The sequence below is a fragment of the Lytechinus pictus genome, chromosome 14 (genome assembly GCF_037042905.1).
Source record: "Lytechinus pictus isolate F3 Inbred chromosome 14, Lp3.0, whole genome shotgun sequence".
NCBI classification, from domain to species: domain Eukaryota; kingdom Metazoa; phylum Echinodermata; class Echinoidea; order Temnopleuroida; family Toxopneustidae; genus Lytechinus; species Lytechinus pictus.
Window position 1 is genome coordinate 15,013,766 of NC_087258.1, and position 21,528 is coordinate 15,035,293.

Here is a 21,528-nt window from a genome sequence, read left to right on the forward strand (position 1 = left end):
GATATGAATCTCATCGAACAGGCAATTCTGGCGCGAAGCGCAAGCAAAAATTTTATGTAGTAACATGAAAGATTTTATTTTATTTTTTGCAAGTCTTCCCCTCACATTATTTCATTCACTCCTCTTCCTCCTCTTATTTTCATCTTCTTTTTTTCTTGTCTTTCTCCTTCTTTTCTTTTTTTCTTTTCTTCTTTCTCCCTTTTTTTCTTTTTTTTTGCTCTGCCAATTTTTTTCAGGGGGGGGGCACCTGGGGGGCACACCAAATCTCAGGGGGGGGCACGTGCCCCCTAAGGCACCCCGTAGCTACGCTACTGCCTCCCCCCTCCAAACCGTATTAAACCGTTCCACAGCTCCTGATGTGATTTTGAACTCTACACAAACCGCCACTATGTCTTGCATATTATTTTCTCTTTTTTTTATCTGCAAAAAAGAAACAGAAAACTATTTAGGCCTACGTATATACTTTTTTAATAGATATTCTGATTACTTGTAAACTCATCTCTCTTTTACAGGTGAATCTGCGAGGAATTACTCTGAGCTGTAACTAAGATGACAGAGGGTACCTACCGTTGCCGAGGAGACCGCCTATGAACATGTTCCTTGATTAGAAATAATATTGGTAAACCCTGACTCAAGGATTTCTACGGGTGTAGAAGATTACAATTTGCCTTTCATAATCATGGAGATGAACAACTCAAGTTTTTACACTTTTCTCAGTTATGAGTGGATACTAGAAGATTACGACGTATGGGAGCCCTTGAGTGTTATAGCTATCATATTTTTTACTCTCTTGACATTCTTCGGAGCCATTGGGAATGGTTTGATAGTGCTCGTATTCTGGAGGAATCCCCAATTAAGGACACACTCAATGAACATCTACATGGCGCAGACAAGCATTGTGAATCTCATAATATCCGCTTTCATTAACCCTATCTATATAATCACGATCTTTGTCCGTTTCGATGATTTCCGAACAACAATAGCAGTTGATTATGCCTCCGTGGCAACTATGCACCTCGGAAATGCGTTGTCGATGTACAGCCTTTGCGCAGTTGCCACCAACCGATACCTGCTGATAGCACATCCAAAGACAGCATTCCAGGTTTGGTGTGTCCCTCGTCGGAGAATCGCTGGCGTGATTGCAACACTCTGGCTTGCAGCGATCCTCACAGCGTTCCCTTACTGGGCATTTCTCTATTACGACCTGTACGTTTACATCGACTCAATTGAAGTGTATGAAAGACTGCAGGCCGCAGGCTACGTGCTGAATTGCGTTTGGTTTTTCCCCGTAATCATTGTTCCCATCATGCATGTAGCAACCCTTCGCGTCATCAGGTCAAGTAGGAAACGCATTGAAGGGAATTGCAACAATGTTATGATAAATATGCAAAGGAACGACATTGATGTCGATGCTGATGGTCGTCAACAGAGTGAACGATTCAACGAGCCAACCGCTTCTACCATGCCCACCGATAAACATGATGATGATATGCGGGCCCAAATGAGAGACACGGGAGGTTTTGGTGCAGGAAGAGCTTCATTGCAGGGTTCAACCGGAGCTGTAATCACGGACAATGGAGATTCGCCGGATGCGAAACGCTGCTCTACAACCTGCTGTTCACGATTCCGTTGGACAAGGCAAGGCGCCCTCAACGTTCAGGCTCGACGAAATCGTGATCTAGCACAAAGTGAGCTTCGACTGATGAGGATGATGTTCTTCATGTACATCGTACTTGTAATTACCTTTATACCTGCCATTCTGTCTTTTACCCCGATTTTTGAAAGGGGGCCTGTAAGATTCCTCAGTCTTTTCGGCTTCTTTATTCCCCTCTATCCGGCTTCATTACCCTACATTTTCATTTTGAGCAACAAACATTTTAGATCCGGCGCTGCAAAAATCGTTCAGAATGTTCGAATGTATTTCAGAAGACAAGTTGAGCCTATTTAAACAACGGATCAACTTTAAATGTAAAAAGCAATTTGGTCGCAGTTCCAGCTCTGTATACTTCTTTTAAAATCTAATACCATTTACATTTCATTTTCTATGAATCAGGATGCACGCTTTTCTTACAGGGTTTTCTTGATAAGAAAAAGGTATTGTTCCAAAAAAAATATGCGAAATTAGTTTTCATTTGTATCAATTTGTATCAATATTAGACAGATATAAGGGAACTCAGCTTAAAAATCGTTTCAAGGAAGATAAGATGAAATTAGCCAATCGTTAATTGCTTACTTTAATTTGCAACAACAGTGTCCCTATTAACATTTCCCTTTACCAGGTGACCTGTGAACTTTTTGTCTTATGGTTAAAAAAGCAAAGTCAATTTCATCTTTATCTTCTCTAATGTTACATTATGTTCCCTAATATTACATAGTTACAACGATAATATTTCATTGTTCGACAAAAAGCTTCATATGAAAAAAATCCAAGCTAACATATCTTTGATCAATAAAAAAAAGATTATATAAAAATGATCTCACTGATAAATTTGACAAGATTTTACAAGTGTAAATTGATCAGGTTTTATACATCGTAATCGCCTCAAAAATATATATCGTCAGAGGAAAAGAGAAGTAATCTCATTGAATTAATAGACATATTCAGCTTAAAAAACAACAAAATAATATGCTTCATGTAAATATAGTGATTGCTTCTTCCTCTGTGTTGTATCCTGTGAATCTCCCTTTTCAGCCTCCTGAACTTCCCTTTTACTGCCTTACCCAACCTCTGCCTTCACCCCCACCTCCACTCTTTACCAGTGGACGACTGTTTCTGGTTCTAACCGTTTGTCTTAAGTAGGCCTAGTGATTATATTGAATAATCTTATATAGTGATTAACAGGTTCGATCGAAAAGTTTCTTAGCCGATAATACTCTTGTAGCAATGACAATGTTTATATAAGTCTCGGTATACACTTAATTTATGGGACCCAATCCCCCCCCCCCCCGAGCCCGGAGCCTTTGGGAACTATGTTGATTTTAGAGGCTTACTCTAATAGCCCATCAAGTAAATATATGTCGTATGGTTTTTGGTCCTCGCGGGCGATCATGAACTGTTGGACTCTTCACAAGTACTTGCCATCCTAGAGCAACTGCGCTAGGTCTTCCTTGAATTGTTTGTACAATCCCCCAAGTAACAGTGGTGATGCAGAAAGTCTCCATAGATCTATCGTCATGTTTATCCGATCCATCATCCAGTAGCAACTGCGCTAGATCCTCATCGAATGGTTTGCACAACGCGTCAAGTAACTGCCGGGATGCAGAAATTTCCCGTTGAATTATCGAAATATCGATCCAATCCACAAGACAATTATTTTCTGTAGCAACAGCGCTAGATCGCCCTTGAAGAATTTGTACAATTCATCAATATTAAACAGCCGTGATGCAGAAAGTATGTCACCTAGAGATTCCACCTGTACAATCATCTTTTTGCAACTATGCGCCAGATCTTCCTCGAAGGGTCTGTACAATTCATCAAGTAATATTATTGTCGTGATGCAGAAATTTCCCGTTGATTTATAAAAGTGTTGATCCAATCCAAAGGTACTTATCTTAATGTAGCAACTGCGCTAGATCGTCTTTGAAGAATTTGTGCAATTCATCAAGGAACAGCCGTGATGCAGAAATTACGTCACCTAGAGATCTACTGCCATGCTTATCCATTCCACAAGTACTTATCGTCCTGTAGCAACTGCGCTAGATCTTCCTTGAACAATCTGTACAATTTATCAATAACAGTCGTGATGCAGAAAGTATGTCACCTAGAGATTCAACATGTACAATCATCTTTAGCAACTGCGCTAGATCTTCCTCGAATGGCTTGTACAATTCATCAATTAATTGTCGTCATGCAGAAATTTCCCGTTGATTTATCGAAAGTTGATCCAATCCAAAGGTACTTATTATGATGTAGAAACAGCACTAGCTCGTCCTTGAAGAATTTGAACAATTCATCAAGCAACAACCGTGATGCAGAAAGTACGTCACCTGGAGATCTACTGTCATGCTTATCCATTCCACAAGTACTTATCATCCTGTAGCAACTGCGCTAGATCTTCCTTGAAGGGTTTGTAAAGCTTTTCAAGTAGCTGCCGGGATTCAGGAAGTAAGTCACCCAGAGACCTATCTTTCTGTTTTCTCTGATTCTCTCTGGATGATGATGTGATGTTTAGGCGTGCTTCTCGTGACAGCGGATCTATAGTGCATAGAAAGAAAATCCGGGATGGGTGAAACTCGGTTTATACAGTATTCAAATGGATTTACGTCATCCATGCAGAAGATACCAAGATTACAACATAGACGTTTACTTAGACAAGGTTCTCATCCCAATAAAAGGTTTATCTATTTGTGCGCATCATATTATTTTGAAGTGCTCGTCAGGGTTTTTTGGGGTTATATACCATTGTAACATTTATAACTTAAATTATAATTTAATTGTTACATTAAGATGATTACATGACGTGAAAGCTATATGGCACCATTCATCTCGGTCAATTTTCCAATCTTACCTAAGTCCAAGAAGCTTATTATTCTGCTGAGTTCCGTCGCCGGGTCTTGGGACCAGTCTTCGGTCCTTAGAACGTGGAGCTGTTCTCGCGGGTACCGTTTCAGCCAGTCTCGTATGAAGACAGAGTACATTCCTACACGTAATCTCTGTACATGGATGCAAAGGGTAGTGGAGATCAAGTGGATTATATATATATATGGGGATTCGATGAACGCCGCTTGTGGTTTAATGTCTATACTCGTCCGATGCAGCTCCCAATCATTACTTGGCACAAAGATTCAGTTTACCTGAAGTCCGAGTACCAGAAAGGAAAATGAATAACAATTTTTTCTCAATATTTGTCTGTCTTTTTGCTAATCCTAGCTTAATCAGATTTAGACTTCAATCTAACCATGCTAACTGTCTAGTAAGTTAAACTAAAATTGGGTTCAAACCGATTGTTAACATACTTCATTTTTTTCCATAGGCAATTGTAATATTTGATTAATTCTTCCAAGTTAGATCCTCGACTTATCAACATTATTTTCTTGTGTCATAACAAGTATTCGTATTCGTAAGTACAATTGAAATCAGCATTCAACCCAGAAATGCTGTCCATGGCCTAAACTCCACAAAGCCGAATAAAAGAAAATATTAGCCTTGGCTCAACCATGGACCTTGTGAGGCACCTACCATGTCATATTTGAAATTCACACATGTAGACAACTGATAATTTTTCATGCAGCCGCCGAAATCTTGAATTGATCGGACGAGACGCTGGTGAAAGTCTTCCGGTGACTTCTCAGTGCGCCACTCGGTGTCAAACGCCATATAACCCGAATACAGTCTATCGGTGGGTTCCCTGAGAAGTAGAAGGAACCTTGCGTCAGGTAGAACTGCCCTGAGGAGATCGGTATGGGTCCACTGGGGTGGATGGCGAATGGAACCGAATTTACCAAGCGAGTATGTGTTGTCCCACATCGTGCTTGCAGAGGCATCCACTAAAATTCAGTCGTGGTCAATGTCATTCAATGGAAATACAAAATGAACATTTTTTTTAATCTATTTTCACTGCAGTTTTACTGTAACATTGTACATGATGTATACACATTTAGAAAAAAAGCCTGGTGCTGATTAAAACCTTTCTTTGTCCGAAGTATATTCGGAACCTTTTAAGATTCTTCAAAGAAGCATAAAAGGGTACTGGGCAGATCCTTAGAACCATTTGTGAATCTACAAGGAACCTTTCAAGGTTCTTGATTCTTGATGGTGTGATAAACCAAAAAGATTGTAGGGTTCCATTTTGTTCTAGGGGTCCCTTTCTAAATGACTCTATTAGAACCATTTTCTGTTTCTTTGAATATCCTAAAAATTTCAAAATACAAGATAAAGAAGAGCTGTTTTTATAATTATATCGCATTTATGGGTGGAGCCACTAGATCAATTTCAATAAATGTTCAATGTTTATTAACTCGTGAACAATTATTACTTGGGTGATATAAAATGAAATAGATAAAGTGTAATCTGTTGATTATTACGATTAATTGTTAACAGTTCTCAGTTTCTTAAAATATTTCGAGACTTTGATATAGACCTTATGCATTGACGTCACGCCATCTTAGAGGCTGGAGCCATTGCCTTGCATGTGTTCATGATCTGCATGCAGCTGGCGCATCTTCGACAACTCCGTTTATTACGCGTATTTATATTACCCTCCGAGGGAGGGCGCTATGAAAATTATAACGTCACCTAATTTCATAGATATTAGGAGCAACACACTTTTACTATGATTTCTGCAAAACTTAATATTAATAGTTTCAACACAATAGGCAACTTGACCTGCATAATAAAAATTCAAAAAAAAGATGAAAAAGGAAGAATTCCTAGTCTCACTTATACTATACAGTGCGTCCCAGAAAAAACGAAACCGAGATTTAGCGATGATTTATCATAACTTAATCATAAATAAAATAGACAAATGACCTACCATTGTAAAGCTTAGAATCTCCCCTTTCATCTGATATTACTTAGATTATTCCTCATTCACGCATGATTGAGCAAAAACAATTCGAAGAAAGGATGCCAAAAACTCATTTGGCGGGGGGTATCTGAATTTCAAAAAGAAAATCACATGACTAAAAAGTTCAATATCTTCTCTTTTCTTTGATACCTAAATCACAGAAAATGGTCAAGTAGTAAAAAAGTTATGATCCCTCGAAACAATGCTTGTATTTCCATAATTTAATTAAATAAACGTGTTTTCACCGGTTTCCCACTGAAGCTATCGCACGGTAACAAAAGACTTAATGCATGGCTGATGGTCAACAAAACGGAGTGTCGAGTGAGTTTGAACGTTAGCCTGTAAAACCTCTTCATTTTATGAAATTATTGAAATTCAAGCCTTATTTCAAATAACCAGAACTTTCTTATTTCTAGTTCATTTTCTGTAATTGAGGTATCAAATTAAAGAGCAGATATTGAACTTTTGAAAAATGTGGTTTTCTTTTTAAAACCCAGATACGGCCCGCCAAGTGACTTTTTGGTATACCCTTTTCAATTTTTGTTTGCTCACTCATGCGTGAATGAGAAATAATCTGATTAATTTCAGATGAAAGAGGAGATTCTAAGCTTTAAAATGGTAGGTCATTTGTCTATTGTATTTGCGATTAAGTTATGATAAATCATCGATAAATCTCTGTTTCGTTTTTTGTGGGACGCACTGTATATAACATGGATAGAATTAATGCTCTTCTTGAAAAAAAAACATTGCTACATGATTACAATATTATTATTATTTTTCTTCAGAAAAGTTCATCCCCAATTTTTTTCCAAAATCGTGTGCAAAAACGTAAAAATGACCACCTGGTTGTGATTTTTTGCATGGTCAGCCCCGCCCCTTCACTTTCAAAACTGTTCCTTGCCCCCCCCCCCCCCATTACCCAACTGCATACAATAGATGTCCACCAGATCACCGATTCCCCTTTTGCGTTTTATGTGCAAAATTGATGATTGTGCAGTTTGTAGTTGTTGTTGTCGGAAAGTAATTTAACCCGTTAAATATCACGAGAATAAAGATACATTATTACTTACTTGTAATAAGTCTTTTATCTCCGGTCTCTTCCATCCTTTGTACGAGGTTAGTCTGGTGTCCTAAATAATGGAGTACGCTATCTCCTTTAATGAATAAATAATCAGAAAACAAAATCATTGCCATATACAAGCTCATTGCAGATAATGATAACAATAATGATGCTAAAGATATTCATGATACTTCGGTTTCTGATGATGATTATAATGATGATGATATGATGATGATGATGATGATGTGATGATGATGATGATGTTGATGTGATGATGATGATGATGATGCGTTGATGATGATGATATGATGATTATGATGAGGATGATGATGATGATGATGTGATGATGATGATGATGATGATGTGATGATGATGATGATGAAGATGATGATGATGATGATGTAATGATGATGATGATGATGGTGACATAATGGTGATGATGATAAAGGTGATGATAATGATTGTAATTTGATGAATTTGTATATACTTTTGATATTCATACATCTGTTCTTCGTGTTGTTGTATACATTTTGGGCTTCATTATTAGTGCATTAAAAAAATCCATTAATGAATTAATTTATTTATTGATATACTGTATTTGATTTTTTTTATATAATTCATTCATTCATTCAATTCATTATTTCATCATCTATCAACGTATTTATTTATTTGTGTATTTGTTTATTTATCTATTTTTCATATTTATTTATTCATCCATTCATTTGTTCATTTATTTTTGTACTTATCAAGCATTCCACAGAAAAAAAACAATGCTGTTTAAGCCCGTCTCTCTAACAACTACTGTTTAAATTTTTACACAACTGCTTAAACAATGTGCTTAAAGTATTATTACTTTTCGAGCATCATGAATGAAAGAAAAAAAAACACAAGATAATCTTACGATTTAAAGGTCAAGTCCACCCCAGAAAATTGTTGATTTGAATCGATAGAGAAAAATCAAACAAACATAATGCTGCAAATTTCATCGAAATCGGATGTAAAATAAAAAAGTTATGACATTTTTAAGTTTCGCTTATTTTTCACAAAACAGTTAAATGCATAACTCAGTGATATGCAAATGAGAGAGTCGATGATGTCCATCACTCACTATTTCTTTTGTTTTTTATTGTTTGAATAATATTATATTTCAATTTCTACAGATTTGACAAGAAGGGCCAACTTAACTTAACCATAAACTGTTAAAACAATGGTAATTCCACATGTTCAGGGAGAAATGAAACTTTGTTTCACTTGACATGGAGGAGAAAATTAGAATATTTCATATTTCATATAATAAAATACAAAATAAATAGTGAGTGGGAGACGACATCAGTCTGCTAATTTGCATACCGGCCAGGATGTGCATATATAACTGTTTTGTGAAATTAAGCGAAACTTTAAAATGTCATAACTTTCTTATTTTACATCCGATTTTGATGAAATCTTCAGTGTTATGCTTGTTTGATTTTTCTCATTTTTTTTTCAAAACAACTTTTTGTTGGGGTGGACTTGTTCTCTAATATCATCGGCTGCATTCTTACTAGTAAATCGTGTTCGAGTCCACCAGTGGGGTTCTTTGGACGTTGTGACAATTTGATGATGGCGAATCAATTTCTTGAACAGGTCGGTGGTGGCGCACTTCGGAAATCCGGCAAGAAACACATGGGGTAGACAAGCCAGCTGGCTCGACCCATCTTTTTCGTGTAGATGAAAGCAAGGACTACGATATTCGGGTAAGAATTTTTCTGGCACTACCCGAAAGATCTGAAACGATAAATAATAGTGTGGTTTCTGATTTGATTTACCGAATAACGTCAAAGTAGGAAGATATTCAATACACGCACAACTCCGGCCATGTTGATGTCTAAGATGACATTTTATCCTGTTTACGAAAATATGATTCTTTTGATATCTTTACCTTGCCATTAAAATTATTGTTGTAATTATTACCAAAAAAATTATTACAAATGCCATTTATCAGTAAATATTATATAAAAAAATAACATAAAAAGAAAGAAAGAGATGGACTTACCGCTTTTCCGAGTAATGTCAGGTTCCGTGGAAGTTGAGCCCGATCAAAGACAAGGGCAGATTTCTTTTTAAATTCGTCCCTCATTTCACTTAGTTGTTCCCTGATGCTTTTGATTAAATGATCTGGTAGAACTGTACCATCTTCTGGTAAAGGAATGTGAATGTTTGATTTATTCACATGTGATAAAAACTCCATTTGTTTCTCATCCTCATGGGGCTTGAAGGATTCCTCTTTCATCTCTTCATTATTTATTCCAACATCAGTGTTTGCTCGACGCGAAACGGTAGTTCTTTGGTCGAGAGGCTTGTCTTGGAACACCAAGCGCCTAATTTTGGAAGACGCTACTTGGTGGCCAATTTCCGCCAGTCTATTCTTCGGCCGAACGAGATGTCCACGATCCACACCAGATTTCAAGACGCCGTTGCCATGGTAACTTGACGACGAAGACGAAGTAGAGCGTTCAGACTTCAAGGATGGCCCGATCCCGGTATCGATCTCTTGTAGTTCCTCAGTTCCCGTGGGAGCGTTAGTATTGTCATGTTCTTGACCTGATGTAATTGTAGTGTCTGAGTGCGATGCCCTTGGTAGATGCAGTGATTGGTCCGTCAATAGCCGACTGTACATTAGTGATAAGATGCCAGATAACGCAATTACCAGACAAACCATTCGCGCCTGTTCAACAAAAGAAATAAATAAAAAAAAAACAGAAAAACAATCATTTTACCAAATTCAAACGTCACTCTGCAACTGTACATACTGGTATTGCATTTGAACCACACGGCGTATTATTTCATGATGAATATACAAGTTTTCCATATCAAAAGCAATATTCTAATTATTTTCACACATTTTTTTGTAGTAGCCCCCGGCCCCCCCCCCCCCCCCCTCCGACCGACATTTATTATGCACAAAACTTTATATAAATTGTGTTCTGAAACTCTAGGAAGGTGAATGACCCGGGGAATGTATAAATAATGATGATAAGAGTGTTTGAAATACATTATTCGCTGGATTGTGGGATATCAAAGGGGGGGGGGGGCAATAATCTGAAGGAAAAAAATGCCACATGATTTTTTAAGTCATAATATTTACTCTCACATTCTTGACACGATTACACCCCCTATACGCTCCAGTAATATTCAGTGATTACGTTGCACATTTAGTTTTCCACCTGTTCACGACAATTACACTGAGCAGGCAAATATGGTTAGGAATTGGCCACAGAGAAGTCAAAAACATACCCCATGCATGATAAGTCACTAACAGCTGCGCGTGGATACCAATAAGCCGCCACCTTCAATCATGCTTAGTGCAGTCATTACCAAAACAGTGCAATATGCTATTTTCTTGATTACGATTATTTATATTTTCAATTGGTGACCTAACATCAGAACCACAGGCCTACTACATTGATGGGCAACCAAGTTAAATGGAAATGATTAAATTGAATTCCCTCAATCGATAAAAAAAATAAATGTTATTTTTAAATATTGGTGTGTACGCCTTTATCGTATATCAAAGTTGTCGTCTTGACAGTGCTGACGGGCTTTCAAAGAATCATAAAACTCTTTCCAATTCGTTTCAATATTTTATAATTCTACTACAGCAGACGAACTTATAAAGACTGTTGTATAAATATTATCATTATTATCATTATCATCATTATTATTATTATTATTACTATTACTACAACAATCATTATTATCATTATTATTATTATTATTGTTGTTATTATAATTGTAATAATAATAATCATTATTATTATTATTATTATTATTATTATCATTATTATTATTATTATTGTTGTTGTTGTTATTATTATTATTATTATTGTTGTTGTTGTTATAATTATAATTATTATCATTATCCCTCTTTTTCCTCCTCTCTCCCCTCAGTCTTTCTTCTTCTCCCACAATTTATTTTATTTAAAAAAAAGAAATCAAACAAATATGCACTTATATTTAATTTGTGCAAGCCTATAAGCAGTGTTCCCTTTAATGTGTATGAAGTTAAATCAAGGAAATGTTTAGTCATTGTGAAATGATATTGAGATTGTAACGTGGCCATGGTGACTTCTTATATGCCATGCATGTTTGAGAAAGTTTCCTGAAATCGAACAAACATGTCCTTGCAGATGTCCTTTTTAATCCCATAAACATGTTCGAGACACGAATGTTTTCTTGTCAGGGGAATCATTGTATTGCATTTCTTCATTCTGTTTGAGGAATGTCAAAATTGAAATTTCTCTGAAAAACGTGGTCAGTGAAAGAAACAACACTAACAAAAAAGAACCCGTTGAAGAATTATTTGTGTGTTTTTTATCGTGTTATCTAGGCCTATTATTTTCATAATTCTATTAAATTTATATCTCATGCATCATATATATATTATTTATCCCTTTTTTGCTGTTCTTTAATGCCTAAGTTTTTTCTATTTATCATGTGGATATGTATATGCATTGTGAATGTCATTTAAATGTTCCTTTCAAGAAAGATTAAAAAATTGATTGAATTGAATAACTCCCCCATAAGAAACAATTTGAAAAGGTTTCGAAAAAGGCAGTTGATTAGAATGCTATAGATTGCCTATTATTTACGGTTGAATGAATTTATCCTAAAAAGAAGACATGAAAACAAACATTATTTCAAATTTGACTTTCACGTTGGAGAATATCGACCCCATGTGTAATGTATGTCAGAATGTGGTGCAGGTGTATACTAATTAAAGGGGCACTCTGACATAAGAACAAGTTGATTTGAATTATGAAAAATACTACACTAAGTCAACAACAAAATGGAAATAAAAAAAAACCGGGGGAAATTACAAAAGTTTCAGAGGCTCAGGACAGTACATTTTAAAGGGGTACTCCGGGCCGAAAATGTTTTAATAATTTAAAATCTAAATAAATAGAGCAATATGCTGTCGATTTCATCAAAATCTGATAACAAATGACGAAGTTATTGAATGTTTTAAAGTGGGCTGATTATTTCACTTCCACACTCTCCTTTTTATTATGTTATTACATAATATCATATTTTTTTCATGTTTTCAGACATGTTCAATGATTATGTCTCCCTTATAATGAAATAAGTTGCAGCAAATATTATCTAATGCACTTAATCAGTTGTCAATCCAATGTTCTAGTTCATGGAGGAAAAAAAATGTATAAACCTAATTTCATATAATAAAATACAAAGAACAAGTGGGGATATGACATGCTCATTGAATATTCATAAAGACATGCCTAAAGCTGTTTCACCGGAATAATCTTTAAAATGCCATATAGCTTTGTTATTCCGTATCCGATTTTGATCAAATTTTTAGTGTTTTCTTTGTCTGATCTTTCTTTATCTGTTTATATCATATTATTTTCAGCCTGGAGTGCCCATTTAAACTTCAAATTTGAAAGATTGGGAAAGCATGACACAATTGACTCTCGTCATAAAAACAAACAAGATTGTTTAAAGCCAGATGAACAAATCGAAGTGTTAAGTTACAAAATATTAAGCTAGATCAAAAGACAATGAACAGAGAAAGAAGGGGAGATATCATAACGGATGAAGGGGGGGGGGGATATGTTGAAAACAAGAGCGTGGGGACAGGAGGGGGGGGGGGCAAGAAACAAAGGGGCGGATAAGCGGGTGAAAAAAAAACAAATTCCTTGATCATGTTGACAGCATTATTTCTACGTTTGTATTGAGCTTACATATGGTTTCCCATTTTCAGGATAATCGAATTCAGTTAATGGCTTTTATGTATGGCATTGCTATGTATGAAAGGGAAAAAATATATTTAGGAGTATTTAGATTTGATTTCTTTGTGATGAAAATATGAAAATTATGGTGAAGTAGAAAGAGTGTGAGAAAGAAAAACTAGAAAGAAAAGAATGAAGAAGAAGATGAAAAAGAAGAAAATGAAAATAATAATCAGTAAGAAGAAGAAGAAGAAGAAGAATAAGAAGAAGTAGTAGCAGTAGTATTAGTAGTAGTAGTAGTAGTAGTAGTAGGAGTAGTAGTAGTAGTAGTAGTAGAAGAAGAAGAAAAAAGAAGAAGGAGAAGAAGAAGAAGAAGAAGAAAAAGAAAAAGTAAAATAAGAAAATAGCAGGAGGAAAGAGACGAATATCAGAGGAAATGCGAGAAGGAGAACGAGAAGCCCTCATATCAAAGGGACATTTCATGAACATGCCCCATCGATAACAAGATAATGATAATAAATGTATCGTACTTCTACTTACCCTTTCCATTTCCACTTAGCTCAGAAATGATGCTGTATAATACACTTTCATGTCTCGGTTATAACTCCTTTAATTCCAACAAGAAAGATTTCTGATTTCGGCAAGATATTCAAAATATTCAGAATTATTGAGCTCCTCGTAAAATCCTTTCTAGCCGTGTGTAAATCCAGAATCGAAAACTGTATCACAAACACCGATGACATTAATTCATCTAACTTTGTTCTAATACCGCTGACTTAACAAGTATTTTCCCTGTTATCCATGATGTAATGATTAAACTGTTTTAACGGAAGCGATACCATTTGTTGCTACGACTTTGGGACGGCACCTACATCTTCCGCGCGGACATTCGTGTTTGCTGTGATAGGAGACAGAAACGGGCCAACGATTCTCGAGGAAGGAAGTAGTAAGTTTGCCAGAATTGGGGGGGGGGGGGTGTTTGGGTATGCGTGTTCTCTCATAGGCTTCAGTACAAAGTTCTAAATTCGAAGGGGGGGGCAACCCTGAATCGTAATGGGTGATCAACATCAGCGTTGTAATGACCCCCCCCCCCCCAAAAAAAAAAAAAAAAAAAAAAAAAAATGAATAAATAAATAAATGAATGAATAAATAAATGAATAAAAAATAAGGTGGTCAAACATATGGGCAAATTCGCGACCGAGTGAAAATCCCGACCACATTAAAATGAAAATTTAAATTTTGTAATTGACTTTCACTTACAGCTGCACTGTGTAGGGGAATCATACATATTATTGACGAACGACAGACAGGACAAATGGATGTGTAATATAAACAAATATATGACTGCAGCTTTCTGAATATCGAATCACTAAATTTGTAAGATAAGTGCTTAAAGGTTGCTATTAAAAGTACAAAATATATAACGTTATAGAGTGGGGGATCGGATATCCAAAAATTCAATATTAATGTATTTTTCTTTTGTAAGGAATCAATTGATGAACAAATATTTAATGGCCACCACCCTTTTGTCACGGTTGGATTGATTGGATTACAGATGATCACTCGAGAATAATTCATATCATCGACCTTTAACCACAGCTTTAAATGGTTTCTACATACTTAGTAGAGGAGGCAGATCTCCTTAGCCGAAAATGTTAACGGTGTTTGTTAAATCCTGTACTTGAGCATAGTTAACAAAGTCATGATCAATGGTGTATTTTTCTCGCAACAATGAGGAAGCAAGAGTGAATATCCATAATTTCTAAGCGCTACATGCTATTATCCCGACATTAGCTCAGCTACCTCAATCATGGAGAGTGTTAACTGTAGATGAAATGTCCTGCCAAAGGTTAGTTCAATTCAATTCATTTATTTCCATATTCAAATTCAAATCGTACAATATAAAAAACATGATAAAAAATACAAACAAAGATTGATTAAAAATGACAAAATACAAAAAATATCAGTACCAAAAGCTACAAAAATACAAAAAACAACCAAAGAAGCAGAACATATGTAATCTGAATACGGAGGAATTGATTCGAACCCCGGACCTTTTGGTTCAGAGTCCAAAGACTGAGTCCCAGCACCTCTAAAATGCAATTATTAAACCATATTCGATCTTTTTTTTTTTTTTTTTTGGGGGGGGGGGATGTTTTCGCTCTTGTTCACTTTCTAAATCTCAGACAGAAAATACATACGCATCTAACTTTACCTCCCACGGTAATTTTTGTCGACTCTGCACGCTTGCTGTTCCGACTGTGTGTTTGAAATTCATATCCGTTTGTTGAAGGTTTATTTTGAGAGAAAGCACAGTCCATCACTGGTCCTAACTTCATTTTTTATGACGTATTCGTGTTAAAAATAAAATTTCTCATAGAATTTGAATGTGATCATAATGTGAGAATTTGACATAAATGGGGAATTTGTATCCGAGAAAAATGAATAGGGATAGTAAATGTTTTTACATTGATAAGGAAATGAAGCCAGCAGAAATGAGTATTTAAACAAATGAAAAATGGGATGGAAGGGTATCGGGATGTGTGTGGTAGTTTATTGTGCGTATCAGGAGGAACTGTTAAGTTTTCAGATAATTAAGTTCTTTAAAAATATGCCTATATATATATATATAAAGTCATTGCCCTATTTATACTTAGACATATGTAATAGTGAGTCAAGAATGATTCCAATGAATATCTGGATGTAAACAAATTATAGTTATAAATTAGGCAAGAAGAATCAGATAGAGGAAACCTTGCAACCGTATTAATGCGTATATTTTTTGTGATTTGTCATAGAGAAAGTAATGATAAATTTATTAACATTCATTCGGAAAAAATAGAAAAACAAAAAATAAGAAATACGTAAGTTGACGAAATTTCAATGAAGCAAATGATTGTAAGTTCACACACGTAAGCAAGTAAAAAGGGAAAATTCTGTAGGCTCTTGAAAAATTTAGTCTATGCAGTTTCACCATCAAAATAAATTTTGGGGGATCTGTCTGTGTTTAAAATACCAGATCAAAGCCGGGGTCAAAGGGACATAATTAACCTTCGTTTGATTATGGAAGTTGACTGTCTTGATCTATCCCGGGGTCACCCCCGCTAACCTCACGATTTCACAGCGTGCAAGGAATTTCGATGCGCAGGGTGCAAATAAATGGGAGTGTTTTCAGAGAGAGGAAGAGAAAAAGATGGAGAGAGAGGGGAGGAGAGAGAGGGGAGGAGAGAGAGAGAGAGAGAAAGAAAGAAAGAAAGAAAGAAAGAAAGAAAGAAAGAAAGAAAGAAAGAAAGAAAGAAAGAAAGAAAGAAAGAAAGAAAGAAAGAAAGAAAGAAAGAAAGAAAGAAAGAAAGAAAGAAAGCAAGAAAGAAAGAAAGAAAGAAAGAAAGAAAGAAAGAAAGAAAGAAAGAAAGAAAGAAAGAAAGAAAGAAAGGAAGGAAGGAAGGAAGAAAGGAAGGAAAGAAAGAAAGAAAGAATGGAAGGAAGGAAGGAAAGAAAGAAAGAAAAAAAAAAAAAAAAAAAAAAAAAAAGAGGGGAGAGAAAGGGGGGGGGGGGGGTAAGACAGAAGGAGGATGGAAAGAAGTAAAGGAAGAGGATTTGGTCGTGCAGGTGTGAAAGTTCGCCCTGACGAAAATTTTAGTGTAGAAATATATAACAACAGATAATATTTAACAAATAAAAAAAAAAGATAATGATGAAGGTTTGAGGAAAATCGACCAAAGATTTGAAAAGTTATTAGATTGCTTTTTATTTGTGACATCGCATGCAAGCTGCTTTCCAATATCGCGAAAATGCAAATAGCTTTTCAGAAAATGAATTGTTTCAAATATCATTTCAAACAAATAAAATAACAAATATATCTTAATCTTTGGTCGATTTTCCTTGAACCCTCCATCAATTTTGGTTGGTATTATTACAACTAACTTTTTATCAGGGTGAGCTCCCCTTTACGAAATTTACCTTTCCTGAGAATGGGGGGGGGGGGGAGTTCAAAGATTTGGAGTGTATTTTTAGCCGGGATTTTTAGTTAAAATACATGAAATAGGTACATTTCTTTGGTGGTAGAAAAAAATGCGGTTTAACTTTTGCTGTGTGTGTAAAAGCGACGTGGCCGGCGATTTCCTTCAGATGGGAAAAGGTCAAATATCCATCCGACAGAGGGCGACATACTAGTTTGAAGCTCATGGCGGATTAAGAATCAAATCACGAACACGTTGATATGATGTCTTGTAAAACAATTTAAACGGGAAATATTTTCGGTAACAAGAAAAAAGAAAGGTGACAAAAAAAAAAACATGTGTATCGGATTATTATTATGATAATTGAAACGAATTAAACTGAAATAATCGGGCAGGTAACGGAGGTAATCAAAGCCACTATCATAACTATAGTATTAGACACGGCATGAAAAATTATAATCGAAGGGGACAATAATCACACATCATAAAGACATTCATATTCATTTGCTGGAATCACGCGCTGTAAAGGAAGTCGAACTTATCAGGAAAATAACTAAAATCTGATACTTGTAAACGGGCTTAAACGGGCACTAAACAGTGGCGGATCCAAATGGCCGGGGGCATCCGGCCATTGCCCATCTTCGAGAGTCACAGTCAATATTTTCAATGTTATTATGCCGTTCTTACACAAGTGTGCCCCTTAAAAGTTATAGCACATTTTCTTAATGGGGACATGTCGTTCATACACAAGTGAGGATTTTTTTTTTAAATTCTTTTATTTTCTATTTTTTAGTGCTGAAAAACGAAACAGGATAGAGTGTTCCCGCTGCCCCCATCTAGGGATAGAGCTGCAACCCAATAACAACAACATCAACAACAACCAAAAAACGATATAATTAACGCTAAATCTAAATATCATCACACCTTTTGCAGACAGATGACGGTTACTAAAAACAGCAAAAAGTACATTTTACGGCAAATTAAGGTCACCTCGAAACGCAACATTACTCCTATAATCATGAAAATGGTGAAACACAACATCAAAATATGTCATTAACGAGAGTGGGATATATCAGGTCATTAAATCCATAGGCTTCATACCAGCAAAAACATAATGATGATAATGGGACACAGGGCTCGCTTGCATCTCATGAAATAGGTCTTCATATACTTGTCAATTTAACTTAATTGCTTTTACCTCGCTTCGTATGTGGAGTAATTACGAAGTAAAATTAATTGGGCGTGTATAGCGCCCTCGACACTCCCTTTGCCTTTAAACAGTGGGAGCTCTAAAAGAGAGAGAGAGAGAGGTAGAGGGGGAGAGAGAAAGAGAGGGGGAGACGAGAAGAGAAATAGAGGGGTGTAGGGAATAAAGACTGAATAAAAAGTAAATAAATGAAAGGGGGGGGAAATGTCAAAAAGAAAAGTGAAGAAAGAACAGAAAGAAAAACAATAGAGAGAAAAAAAGAAAGAAAGAACGAAAGAAAGAAAGAAATAAAGAAAGAAAGAAAGAAGGGGGATAGGATGGGATGGGGAGGGGATGGGTAGAGGGAGGGGTGGGATGAGGGTTGTGTCTGGTATATGCTCTTCAACAAAGGTCGGTCAAGCGTGGATGTAAATTTAAAAGGGCATATATATACTCGCATCCATTAACCTTAATGGATGCATTATCCCATTAATACAAAAGTGGCAAATGAAAATTGTAATGACATGTGAGGGATTCGCACCAGCCCATTGCGAGGCCTTTTAAGAGATTTGACTTTTCACCTATGATGCGATTCGGCTATTTAGAGGAGGCTTTAGTTTAAGCGGTAAATTGTTTAATAAACTGTGCTGTATGATAATGTTCCGATGAACAGATATACACTTATGGGGTGTTGCAATCAATCGCAACGTAACTTTCTTGCAACACCCCATAAGAGATAATAAAAATGTTGAATTCTAATAGGGAATAGGGTTACGCACATATAAACTGTTACAACATTACATCGAGTGTAGTCGTTGCCCCGATTTTGAAAAGAACACAGTGACACGCATTGTGATCACAGTGTGCTCACATAGTGGTTGTGAAAATATTATCCATACTGTTAAAATATGCTCAAATTCAACAGTGTGAAGATATTTTCACAATGTGGACACCTCGACCGTGTGACTTTTCACAGTGTTCACATGGTCTGGTCGAATATAATTATGAATATGTGATTCACACTGTGAAATGCTCAAATTTAACAGTGTGAAGATGATTTCACATTGTATTTTACACTGTGAACACACTATAGCACACACTGCAGGACGCTGTGTTCTTTCCAGTATAAGGTGAGCTATAATGAAATACAATAAGATTATCATTATTTGGCGTATACATGCAGATGCCCTCCTTCCCCGAAAAAGATCGCATGACCGAAAAAAAAAACCAAAAGAAAAGAATATTATTCTTAAGTCCATATCTGCACTGCCTTGAATTATAAGATTTTCAGGGTATGTCACGATTTATCAAGATGACCTAACACTAACATAATCGCGTTAGATAGTGGTCTGCTTTTGTCTTACATCATACACCGAAGAAACGTCGGTGTTAGCTTAACACCGGCTATGTATCAAGATCAGGGTGACCAGACGTCCCGGTTTCAAGGAACAGTCCCGTATTTCACCAATTTGTCCCGCGTCCCGTACGTCCCTGCCTGGGACGAGAATTTGGCCCGTAGATGACGATTTTGAACACGTTCATGAGAGAATAATAATCATTACATTCATTCTTACACGCGTAGTTAATAATGAAAAACGGAAACTCACTCAGATGATCTTTGTGAATTATTATGCATTATTTATGATTTTGTTTTCGTGAAACCTACTATGTAGAGAAAGTTTTGTAATCAGCGGTAGTTATGAACAGAGAGTGTGTCTGCGCCTAGATGCTCGTTAACATAAGTCTAAGGATTCAAAGTCTTGTTTCCTGTATTCCAGATGACCAGAAAAGTGTTTACACAGCACCTGTTTCGAATTAAACCGATGTTGTTTTAACACTGACTGGGGTTGTTAAACACTTATTTGGTGTTAGCCTTAAACCAAACTGTTGTTGTTTAAATTCGGGGCTGGTGTTTGCCCAAACCGTACTATATATAGAACGCAGGGAGTACCATCGGAGTGTTTTATTGCAGTGTACTAAGTCGGGGAAAAATAATTAACTAGGAAGGGAACCTGATTAAAAAAAACCTATAATGACTATCGTAATGTCTTATCACACCATTTACGAGCATTACAGAATTCCAGATAAACTGCTTTCATAAGTTAATTCTCAGCTCTCTGAAATTCCATTTGTCATTTTCTCTTCGCCGTTAAAGTCCCATGGACTTTGGATAGAGTAAAAATAAAAACACTTCTTCCACCCGAAAATGAGCTTTTACGAAAAGAGTGAGCAAGTGGGGAAACACGTTTTGGCTATTGTATTTCATTTTTAAAGCTATATTGGTAAGTTTTGTATTTATAAATAAATCATGGTACCTCGACTGGTCTGGAGTCCTTAATCTTTAAGGAGAGCTATTTATACAAAGGAAAGATAAAGTCAGATTTGTACTTCAAAGCAAAATGAGAGCTGAAGAAAAAAAATGTAGATGTATGGTATTTTATCAAATCGCATAACACACGTTTATTTAATTGTGTTGCTCTATCTGTCTATTACAAAATATATGTTCCTAAATCATGGATAATAAATGCATTCAAGAATTCAATCTTTCGATGAATTTTTCCTTTCAAGATAATAGCAATGCGATATAACATGTATAAACTCATCTCCTTAGATCCATACAGCTATCATGATATTTTTGTCTTTTGAATAATTTTTTTTGAAGTGATTTTCATTTGTCTCTTCATTTAAAAGGGCAATCAAAACATTTTTTCCCAATCCACGTTTTTTATGATTGTAAGGTTTTTTTTATATCAATTTTGTAACATTTCCCTTTTCTTGTTGTAAGCGCTTTGGGTAATTTTAGGAAAAACGCTGTACTAGGGGAGGATCCAGGATTTTCCAAAGGGAGGGGGCACATTTTCCCCGAGAACAATTTGACAAGCAAAAAAAAAGGGTCCTCGCTTGTGTATGAATGACATATTCCTATAACAAATATATGCTGTGACTTTTAAGGGGGACACACTTGTGTAAGTACGGCAAATTTCCATTAAAAAAATGATTATGGCTCTCAAAAGGGGAGGGGGGTCACGGGACGGATGAGCCCCCTCCCCCTCCTCATGACCCATCATTGCGCTGTATATAAATAACGATA

At 36.0% G+C, this 21,528-nt stretch overlaps 1 protein-coding gene across 3 annotated transcripts; it reads right to left on the bottom strand.

Annotated features, from left to right (window-relative positions):
* Positions 1–216: 216 nt before the first annotated feature.
* On the bottom strand, positions 217–14,225 carry LOC129276573 (carbohydrate sulfotransferase 15-like). Of its 3 annotated transcripts, none has more exons than XR_010295713.1 (8): positions 13,833–14,168; positions 9,599–10,270; positions 9,108–9,330; positions 7,577–7,660; positions 5,180–5,487; positions 4,509–4,653; positions 3,762–4,195; positions 217–3,635 (listed from the first exon to the last, which is right to left on the bottom strand). XR_010295713.1 is itself a non-coding variant. In XM_054912958.2 (7 exons), exons 1-7 carry the CDS (start codon positions 13,839–13,841, stop codon positions 4,008–4,010), a joined length of 1,629 nt encoding a protein of 542 aa, XP_054768933.2. In that variant the 5' UTR covers positions 13,842–14,194; the 3' UTR covers positions 217–4,007. The 3 variants fall into 3 exon arrangements, 1 of the variants encoding a protein (XP_054768933.2); XR_010295714.1 differs by having other exon boundaries at positions 454–3,635; positions 4,509–4,744; positions 5,176–5,487; positions 13,833–14,225; XM_054912958.2 differs by having other exon boundaries at positions 217–4,195; positions 13,833–14,194.
* Between the last annotated feature and the right edge of the window lie 7,303 nt (positions 14,226–21,528).